Below are 11,611 nucleotides of genomic sequence, written 5' to 3' on the forward strand. Positions count from 1 at the left end.
GCGAAATTGCTACTCGAATTCTGAAGCCGACCATACCTATTCTTAGACCTTACGAAATGAATTCTCAAGATCTTCCCGTACTCACTAATATCATTAACTTCGGTTTTGTAGGTTTGATAAGAGTTCTTGTTAATGTGTAAGACATAGGATACAAAACGCACGTAAAAGAGATATACAGAATGTAACCAGAACGCTAGCAAAAACTTAGCGTTATTATTAAACCATCTAAACACAATCGAATGCCAATAATCTTAAAAAATAAATTGCCTTATTTTGTAGTTTTAGTGATTTAGTATTTTTCAAACCCACAATGTAAGTATAGCGTGCAAAGTTTGAGTCAATGCCCCATCTACGACGCGGCATTGACTCCGGGTGGCCTACTTATGCAACGTTTGTTGACCTCTAGCGTCAGTCAGGTGTATTATTTGCAATATTATATTGTAAACTTTAAACAAGTGTGAATTAAAAATTTATAACACCCCCGACAATTGAAGGTTACAGTAACTAGAAAAGAGCTGATAACTCTCAAACGGCTGAACCGATTTTCTTGGATTATAGCTAAGAACACTCTCGATCAAGCTACCTCTCAAAGAAAAAAACTAAACTAAAATCGGTTCATTAGTTTAGGAGCTACGATGCCACAGACAGATACACAAATACACACGTCAAACTTATAACACCCCTCTTTTTGGGTCGAGGGTTAAAATTACGTGATTTTTTCATTTTATTTTTTCGCGGTTTTTTTTTTGTGATATCTTATCAGTAATCATCAGTATTGTCACCTGTCTTCGTTTTTGCTGTCATTCTGGTTACATTCTGTATAATTGTATATACTTAGTGCTTTACAAAATATGTGAGTCAAATGCGGCAATTTTGTCTTCGCTTAAAGCCGGCTCTACATTCGCACGTGAAGTCGCGCCGTTATTTCACGCCGTGAATGTATGCCGCGATCCACGCGTGAACTGTGTCCCTCCACACTCGCAAATCTTCACAGTCTTGTTCGTGACGTTGACGATGCGTTCACGTTTGCGCGCCGCAAACCCTTAGTCACGGACCAAAAACCGACACTGATCGCGGAAAGGCGCGAAGCGCGAACGCGAAGGCGTAAACAACATCTACACTCGTGATTCGCAGTTGTCGCGGGCTTTCGCGTTTTAAATGGGCTCTACACTCGCGGCGCGGACAAGACTGTGAAGATTTGCGAGTGCGGAAGGACACAGTTTATGCGTGGATCGCGGCATATATTCACGGCGTGAAATAACGGCGCGACTTCACGTGCGAGTGTAGAGCCGGCTTTAGACGTGTATGTAACATATCTACTTCTTTTACACAAACTACCTACCTAGGTATATTATTGTTGACAATGAATATTATTATTGACAAGCTTCAATAAGGGAAGCACTTTCAAGTCCTTTGAAAAAAAATCTGTACAGACCGTTTACTGTAACTTGTCGCCTGACTTCATGTTGGCACGATTGCAATACACACAATAATAGACCCTAATTTGTAACGAATAAAACAGACAAAGCAATGGTGCCAACATGACGGTAGGGGACAAGTTATAGTGAACGGTCTGTAGAAGAGCCTGCTAAAATAACAGAAATGGCAGCTATGCAAATTTTTCCTAAAAACTAAAAAAGGATAGCTACAGCCATTCCAAAAAACGGGCTTCAACTGCCACTGCAAACTAGAAAAAACAAATTCTGTTTGTTCACGTGTTTTGAAGATGACGAAAAAAAAAGATTCCGACGAATTGGGAACCTCCTCCTTTTTTTGAAGTCGGTTAAAAAACTACGAAATGGAGGTTAGCGCGTAACATGAATATTTATTATTAATATCGTTACATATTATTGTAATTTTTATGACCACTAGAATACAATGTATCGCTAGACATTGTATTTCTAACCCCCGACCCAAAAAGAGGGGTGTTATAAGTTTGACGTGTGTATCTGTGTATCTGTCTGTGGCATCATAGCTCCTAAACTAATGAACCGATTTTAATTAAGTTTTTTTGTTTAAAAGGTGGCTTGATCGAGAGTATTCTTGGCTATAATCCAAGAAAATTGATTCAGCCGTTTGAAAGTTATCAGCTCTTTTCTAGTTACTGTAACCTTCACTTGTCGGGGGTGTTATAAATTTTTAATTTACACTTGTAAATACTATACGGAGCGACCTTACGGAATCAGTTTTCCCTTCTAATTTTAATATGTGTATAATTATGTGTCTTCGAGAATGAATAGGTATCTTCTAGACAAGTGCACTCCATGTAAGGCTTGCCATTAAGTCTGATTGAAAGCGCTAGTCAATAAATAAATAAAAAACACACACACAATAGATACTTGCTTTATTTATTTTATTAAACTTAATCGTTTAATAAATCAAACGCTTAAAGTAATTTAAGTCCGAAATCACAAATATTATTTTGTATATAGGTCGCAGCGAAGAATGCTGCTTCGGTCAGGAAGAACTCTTGCACAATTATGGGCAAGTTGGCCTGCAGTGCTGGTAATGTCTCTCGCACGCCTGAATCTGAAAAATAATAAGTCATTTTTTTTTCGTCTCTTTAGTTTTCTGTTTTTTATTTTATTATTTCGTATATGTTTACTGTTTGTGTCCATTTATCCACCTCGGACGGAGAATTTGTATCTATACTAATAAATAAAATTGGAGTGTCTGTCTGTAATTTCGAAATAACTACCGCATATTAAGGTCATATGGTTATTTGAACGATACTATAACTGAATCACACGTTTTTAAAATTTTTGTCTGTCTGTCTGTCTGTCTGTTTGAAAAGGCTAATCTTGGGAACGGCTGAACCGATTTTGACGGGATTTTCACAGACAAGTAGAGAATTGACCAGGGAGTAACATAGGCTACTTTTTTAACCGACTTTCAAAAAGGGAGTTGTGTTTTTCTACCTATTTACACCGAAATCTCCGAGATTTCTGAACCGATTTGCGTCACTTCTTTTTTAATCGATAGAGGAACTTTGCGACATTGTTTCATAAAAGATTTGGAGTCCAACTCCTCAATACTAATGCTGCAGGGGATCTCACCAATCCACGCGGGCGAAGCTGCGGGCATCAGCTAGTACTTAATAATTTTAAGTCCGGAGTGGATAGACGACCTTTCCGAGTATACGCCCTTTGGCTGTTTTAGGGTGGATAACAGAATAAGTAAAGATTTGCTCCCAGAGTAAAAATTGTCAATGACCTTCCCATGGGCTAAAATCCCCCACTTCAAGGAACCCAGAAGCTTTTTTTTGCTTTACCTGAACTGACGAACGCCTTGGGTCCGAAGTTGAATCTAGGCCTTGCATCGTCAACAAATGCATACGTCTCGCTTCTATCCAACTGTATTTCATCGGTACATGGAATTACCGTAGTTGTTGTCAGCGATCCTGTGAAATTATTATTTAATTTTGAAATAATTGGAGAGCCTGCTCAGGAACTTCACGACTTTGTTACCCCTTCACCATTCTACTACACAAGTGTAAATTAAAAATTTATAACACCCCCGACAAGTGAAGGTTACAGTAACTAGAAAAGAGGTGATAACTTTCAAACGGCTGAACCGATTTTCTTGGAATATAGCTAAGAACACTCTCGATCAAGCCACCTTTCAAACAGAAAAACTAAATTAAAATCGGTGTGACCAGGCCAATTTAGAAATGATAAAATTCCGAGTCCTTGCCGGGAATCGAACCCGGGAGCTCCAACTAATAAGACCACAGCGCTTACCACTGCGCCGGGTAGACCGTCAAAGTTACAGGGAAAGCGTCAAGAGGGCTCTCTCCGTCACTCGTTTCATACAATCGTAGTTCCAATTTCATTTGAATATTAAGCAACCAAAGTCTATGAAATTTTGCAGACATATTCTAGAAACTAATATCTATGTCTGTGGTTTTCCAGATTTCTGTTAAAATATTCGGTTTCAAAGTTATGCGGTCTTAAAAATTTTCATACAAATCTTTGAGCCCCTATAATTTTAAAACTACATATTTTTAGAAAAATCTAAAACACCACAGACACAGATATTAGTTTCTAGAATATGTCTGCAAAATTTCATGGACTTTGGTTGCTTAATATTCAAATGAAATTGGAACTACGATTGTATGAAACGAGTGACGGAGAGAGCCCTGTTAAAATAGAGTATTAGAAATAGAATTACGGAAGTACGCGAATAGGTAGTCCACGTTAACCACAGGCTCCCTGGCACGACGGTGGAACGTATAGTAGGTGTCTTTGGAGTAATACGTCACGTTCCTGAACCGAATGGAGATCACCAGTCTATCGGTCTCTTTGTTCACGCTGGAAACGAAGTTAAAATTATACTCAGAACTTAATATACTATTGGTCAGTCTACGACTGGTTAGGAAAACAGATTTTACTAGAAGAGCCGGCAAAAAATTCAGTAGTTCTTCTTCTAAATAACAAAACATTATAAAGTGTTTTTTTTTTTAAATCAAAATAGCGAGAAAATGAGCAGGTGGGTCCCCTGATGTTAAGTGATTACCGCCGCCCATAGACATTTGCAGCATCAAAGGAACCGCCGATATTAAAAAATGACTTGCTATGATATTCTATACAAAAGGCCGAAGCGCCATCTAACAGAGGCCCATGTCTCACAGTTGATGTGAAAACTACGAGTAGCTACTTAAGTTTACAAGCACATAATTTGTATGTTTTACTGAAGTATTGGTTATGATAAAGCTAAATCAATCAAATCTACTCCAATTTTCAATCCAATTAGAAGTCCAATGTTGTTTAGTCAAATGTAACTGGCTAAACCTAGTTTTAGCCGTGAATATAGAATACACAAGTTTACGAAGTTCTACTGGCCGCACTTAGTTGTAGCCGGTTAAAACTACGTGTAGCTCCTCATCGGCTTTTGCTGTGACAGATTTCACATCTAAATATCACACTATCACACTAATATTAATAAAGGTGAAAGTTTGTGTGTATGTATGTTTGTTACTCTTTCACGCAAAAACTACTCAACGTATTTGGCTGAAATTCAGAATGGAAGATATATTATATCCTGGATTAACACATAGGCTACTTTTTATCCATGAAAATCAAAGAGTTCCTACAGGATTCGGAAAAAATCTAAATCCACGCGGACTAAGTCGCGGGCGTCTGCTAGTATATTTTATAAAAGGAAAAGGTGACTGACTGATCTATCAACGCACGGCTCAAACTACTGGATGGATCGGGTTGAAACGTAGCATGCAGAATCTATTGTGACGTAAACATCCGCTAAAAAGGTTTTCTGAAAATTTTACTCTTAAGGGGGTAAAATAGGGGTTTCGAGTTTCTGTAGTCCACGCGCACGAAGTCGCGGATAACAGCTAGTACTTACGGAAACGTTTAAGTGCGGAAACCAGCCCAGAGAGAAGAAGAAGAAGAAGAACAGCTAGTACTTACAAGAACTCTTCGATATTTCCACGATCAAGACCTGAGTATATAACATCAGTAGCACTCAAAGTCAAGTTAACCTCTGTAAGGAACGTCGTAGAGACAGGTCTGATCAAGGGCTCTGGTACACGTCCGTAAGATTTCTTGCAATAAGAGTACTGGGCGAAATACTGTTTAATACACTCATCCATGGAAACGTGGCAAGGTCTGTAAATTCTGTTGTTTTCGTCATCTGTAAAAAAAATGATTTCGATGGTAATCGTACTTAGGTACCTACTAATTCCTTAATAGCTCAACGGTTATAGGAGCGGACTGGAATCCGAAAGGTCGGCGGTTCAAACCCCACCCGTTGCACTATTGTCGTACCCACTCCTAGCACAAGCTTTACGCTTAGTTGGAGGGGAAAGGGGAATGGTAGTCATGATTCAAATGGCTAATTATATTCTTTCAAAACAAAGTACAATATTACTCATAGATGGTTGGTCTCACGTAAAAAGGCTTCTGATTTTGAACTTGACTTGAGTGCTAAAATTGAGTGTTAGAGGCCTTTTTCCGTAAGAGGTTGTGAATTCCGTTGCCACGGCAAATATTATTTAAATCTATCAGGTACGTGGTTACCATAAATAGGTACGTGGCAGATGGACATACTTTGTCATCTCATAAGGGTTTCGTTTTACCATTACCCCCAAAAAATTATTACGATAAAATGTTTTTTATTAGATATTTTATAAAATTCCCGAGACTAATGTAATGCAATCGGATATCATGCTCACCCAATTGGCCATTGTTTCCATTATTTCCACCCTGTGATCCAAAGTTGCCATTATTTCCACCCTGTGATCCAAAGTTGCCATTATTTACACCCTGAGATCCAAAATTCCCATTATTTCCATTTTGTGATCCTGTATTGACATTATTTCCAACCTGTGATCCAGTATTGGCATTATTACCGCTTTGTGATCCACTATTGCCACTCTGCCATCCAAAGTTACCATTTTGCCATCCGAAATTGCCATTGTTTCCATAGAATGCTTCTGTGGAACAATTCATTTCATTTTCAATCGTACTTTATTCATAGATATTAGAGTTACTGTTACGTGAAAAGAAAATGTCTCTGATCTTGAACTTGCGCAGTGAGTGATTTATTGATCTACTTAATAGAACGAAGTAGAGGTGAGAGAGTGTCTATACTGTTGCGTATAGGCTCGTGATACATCCTTTCGTTTTGTGGGCTATAGATTAGGCAAATTTAAAAACAGTGAGGTAAATTATTATCAAATATATTTTTCTTTTTCATAACCGCTTTGTTGATAAAATTTATATGTACTCAGTTGGTAAATAAATACTTACGATTTGGATCTATACCATTAGGAATGTTAGCCCAATTACTCATCGGGCCCCAGAAGTTATTATCTGTAATAAAAATCATTTACAATCAATTTTTTTTAAGTAGGCATCTACCAAACTTCCAAATCGTTATCGTATATCGTACTTACTCATTTGACCATTGTTTCCATTATTTCCACCCTGTGATCCAAAGTTGCCATTATTTCCATTCTGTGATCCACTGTTGCCATTCTGCCATGCAAAGTTGCCATTGTTTGGAAAATTTTGTTCTGTGGAAAAACTAACTTCATTGGTAATATACTCTAGATATTGGTTGGTGTTACACGAAAAAGTCCTCTGAATTTGGACGTACACAGTGGGGGATTTATCGTTCTATTCAGAAAACGAAGTATGGGCTGAAAGAGTGCATACGTGCTGTCGCGCATAGACTCGTCAGTCAACCTATCTTTCGCAGGTCGTAGGTGAGGTGAACATAAAAACAATTGAATCAAATTATTAAACAAATTTCTCTTTTTACGCCCGTTTTATTTAAGATATTTATTTGTATTCAGTTGGTAAATAAATACTTACGATTTGGACCATAAGGCATATTTGCCCAGTTGCCCATTGGACCCCAGAAGTCTGTAATATTTTTTAAAGATTAATCATGATTATTAATTATGATAAAATATTTTAATTACGCATCCGTCAAGCTTCAGAATCCCATAGCGTACTTACTCATTGGGCCATTGTTGCCATTATTTCCACTCTGTAATCCAAAGTTGCCATTACTTCCATCTTGTGATCCTGTATTGATATTAATTCCACCTTGTGATCCACTGTTGGCATTATTACCACTTTGTGATCCACCGTTGCCACCCTGTGATCCTAAATTACCATCATTTCCATTTTGTGATCCACCGTTGCCACCTTGTGATCCAAGGTTCCCATTATTTCCATCCTGTGAGCCTGTATTGACATTATTTCCAACCTGAGATCCAGTGTTGGCATTATTACCACTTTGTGATCCACTATTACCATTCTGTGATCCAAAGTTGCCATTACTTCCATCTTGTGATCCTGTATTGATATTAATTCCACCTTGTGATCCACTGTTGGCATTATTACCACTTTGTGATCCACCGTTGCCACCCTGTGATCCTAAATTACCATCATTTCCATTTTGTGATCCACCGTTGCCACCTTGTGATCCAAGGTTCCCATTATTTCCATCCTGTGAGCCTGTATTGACATTATTTCCAACCTGAGATCCAGTGTTGGCATTATTACCACTTTGTGATCCACTGTTGCCATTATTACCATTCAGTGATCCATCATTATCTGAATCACCATTTTGTGCCATATTGGCTAAAAGACTTGATATTTGTTCCCACGGGATGTCTGCGAATAAAATTACAATTGCAGATAATAGATTCTTATATAATAAGTCGCCTTACGAAATGTGCCTCATATCCATGTATTAATAAAATAATTCAATAACATATCAAGAAGGAAATTACGAAAAAATTACCGAATAATCTACTAGCCTGTTCAACTTGAATATTGCTATACTAAATGATCGTTTCAATGGAAGGCCGCACGTGTACCGTATCCACGGAATGAAGTTAGTATAGCGCTCTCTCTGTTTGTCTTTATCACTTGTATGTGTTAGCGATTTTACCTTTGCCTAGAGTTGAATTAAAAAAAAGAAAAGACAATTGGAGGGAGATGGGAAAATGGCGGCAAGAAAAGCGGTTGATATTGATTCGAAGCAGAAAAGATTGGGATTTATTAATATGTTTTCAAGAAGTTAGTAGTTTAGAATTAAAGTTAAAGTTTATCATGCATTTTATAGCGATGGAATAAAGTCAGTTCTTATGAGTTGAGGATATTTTTATTATGGGGATTGGGATTGAGTAACAGAGAGACCACTATACTAACTTATCTGCGAAATGAAATTGATATAGCGCTCTCTCTGTTTGACTTAATCACTTGTATGGGATTGAGTAACAGAGAGACCACTATACTAACTTATCTGCGAAATGAAATTGATATAGCGCTCTCTCTGTTTGACTTCATCACTTGTATGGGATTGAGTAACAGAGAGACCACTATACTAACTTATCTGCGAAATGAAATTGATATAGCGCTCTCTCTGTTTGTCTTTATCACTTGTATGGGATTGAGTAACAGAGAGACCACTATACTAACTTATCTGCGAAATGAAATTGATATAGCGCTCTCTCTGTTTGTCTTTATCACTTGTATGGGATTGAGTAACAGAGAGACCACTATACTAACTTATCTGCGAAATGAAATTGATATAGCGCTCTCTCTGTTTGTCTTTATCATTTGTATGGGATTGAGTAACAGAGAGACCACTATACTAACTTATCTGCGAAATGAAATTGATATAGCGCTCTCTCTGTTTGTCTTTATCATTTGTATGGGATTGAGTAACAGAGAGACAACTATACTAACTTATCTGCGAAATGAAATTGATATAGCGCTCTCTCTGTTTGTCTTTATCATTTGTATGGGATTGAGTAACAGAGAGACAACTATACTAACTTATCTGCGAAATGAAATTGATATAGCGCTCTCTCTGTTTGTCTTTATCATTTGTATGGGATTGAGTAACAGAGAGACAACTATACTAACTTATCTGCGAAATGAAATTGATATAGCACTCTCTCTGTTTGTCTTTATCATTTGTATGGGATTGAGTAACAGAGAGACAACTATACTAACTTATCTGCGAAATGAAATTGATATAGCACTCTCTCTGTTTGTCTTTATCATTTGTATGGGATTGAGTAACAGAGAGACAACTATACTAACTTATCTGCGAAATGAAATTGATATAGCGCTCTCTCTGTTTGACTTTATCATTTATATGGGATTATGTAACAGAGAGAGAGCGCTACAATAATTTAATTCCGCGAATGGGGCATAGTTTTTATTGAATAAAATTAAAAAAATTATTAATTTGAACTAATCTTTTTTTTAAATTTTTTAATTGGCAATTATTAATGAATAGTAAACATTCTGCATATTCAGTGGTTTACTGTTGTAAATTACTAAAATATCCTCGGTATATTGATTCATAGCAATAAAACCGAACAACCAGAACCAGAGTTAGTTTAGAATTTTCGTTAAATATTATTATTGAAAGAAAACATCTTTTACCGCGTTCTGCAATTTTGGGATGGCTAATTTTAGGTCTACTATGTGCTTGTGTTAATAGAGGAGCTGGGAGACCAGATAGATGTAAAAAGTAAATTTAAGTTAATGGTTTCACTTTTCAAATTATGGTATGTATTTTAATTTGAAAATCCAAATAAAAACACTGTTATTTCATACTTTGAAGTCTAAATTAAACTTACAATTTTGGCCGCCATTATAATTTCCATTATAATTGCCATTTTGTGATCCAAGATAGCCATTATTTCCAGTGTATGGTATCTGTGATTCTGCGTCAGCGTTATCTACAACTGGACATCAAATAAAATTACCTATATAATGGTAGAGTTACTATATAATGGTATAGTTATATACTAATTTACTACTAGATATATACTAATTACAATCATATTTTTAACTTGAAAAGTGTAAAAAAAACAGCAACAACAACAAATAATAAAAAACAACAGAAACTACACAAAATAGTATCATAATGGTAGGTCCTCTTTATTCCCTATTCCTATCAGAATTTCGAACATTCGGCCTTATATTATTATTTAAGACTGGATTTTTCTTCATTTGTGAAACCTCTGTGTAAAAATGTCCACGACTTTGGCCTTGGCGTTTATGAGTCAGTCAGTAAGTCCCGAGTCTTTTTGTATAAAACTAGGTGATGCCCACGTTGATTTAGGTTTTTAAAACTCTTTGATTTTCCGGGATACACAGTTGCCTATGGCAATTTCCCGGTATGTAAGCTAACGCTGTACCAAACGTCAAAATCATTAAATTTTTGGGCCGTGAAAAGCTAACAGATTATTTAATAAAATCAACCCTATCTGTTTAATGGTCGATAAGTTACTTCGTAATGCAGTTATTTATCAAAAAATGATAAATATCAATCTACCAACGTTGAAGTAACTTATAGACAGATTTCAGATAGATTGATTACTAACGGCCGTATAAGAGGTTTTTTAAGGGACCTTTAAATTATAATCCCCAAACTCAGGTTGAAATCTATAGACCGCACTTTGACTTTGCTAAGTTTCAGTCAAAACGAGACAGATTTATGCTAGCGGTATAACGTTGTCTCGTTTTAACAGCGTCTTAAATCTGACCAAAGTCAAAGTTCACTTTTTATAGATTTCAGCCTCAAACTCAAAGTTTTCTTATTTAGCTTTCTGAATCATCAACTTCGATATTGATATTTGATAATTTTGAAGGGTTAAAAAAGCATGGGTTTATTTACCTTTCGAAACATCTTTGTCCACTATCTCCTCTATGGCTAAACAGCCAACACTGAAAAGACCGAAACACACTAACGTTTTCAAAATCATATTGGAAAGATTGATTCAACTTAATCACTCTTCATACGTTTTTATAGATTTAATGATAGCGTGATCAAATTATAGACATTGTAATCAATAATAATCATTGTGCTAAATTTGTAACACCGGATCATTCAAACTTTAACGATAAGTGTATTTTTTCTTTGTTCATGATAATTAACAACAAGAGTAAATTAAAAATTTATAACACCCCCGACAAGTGAAGGTTACAGTAATAACTAGAAAAGAGCTGATAACTTTCAAACGGCTGAACTGAACCGATTTTCTTGGATTATAGCTAAGAACACTCTCGATCAAGCCAGCTTACAAACAAAAAAAACTAAATTAAAATCGGAGCTA

General features: G+C 36.4%; 2 protein-coding genes across 2 annotated transcripts in view; one reads left to right on the plus strand and one right to left on the minus strand.

The window, feature by feature from the left end:
- The window catches only part of LOC123876090 (carbonic anhydrase-related protein 10-like), a 112,635-nt gene that overhangs the window by 25,562 nt on the left and 75,462 nt on the right, over nucleotides 1-11,611 (plus strand). The gene's annotated exons all lie outside the window — the stretch shown is intronic.
- On the minus strand, nucleotides 4,142-8,106 carry LOC123876541 (uncharacterized transmembrane protein DDB_G0289901-like). The gene is made up of 7 exons (XM_045922848.1): nucleotides 7,482-8,106; nucleotides 7,335-7,385; nucleotides 6,914-7,033; nucleotides 6,768-6,830; nucleotides 6,191-6,451; nucleotides 5,427-5,649; nucleotides 4,142-4,310 (listed from the first exon to the last, which is right to left on the minus strand). Exons 1-7 carry the CDS (start codon nucleotides 8,104-8,106, stop codon nucleotides 4,142-4,144), a joined length of 1,512 nt encoding a protein of 503 aa, XP_045778804.1.

Source organism: Maniola jurtina, chromosome 21 (assembly GCF_905333055.1).
Source record: "Maniola jurtina chromosome 21, ilManJurt1.1, whole genome shotgun sequence".
Taxonomy (NCBI): Eukaryota; Metazoa; Arthropoda; class Insecta; order Lepidoptera; family Nymphalidae; genus Maniola; species Maniola jurtina.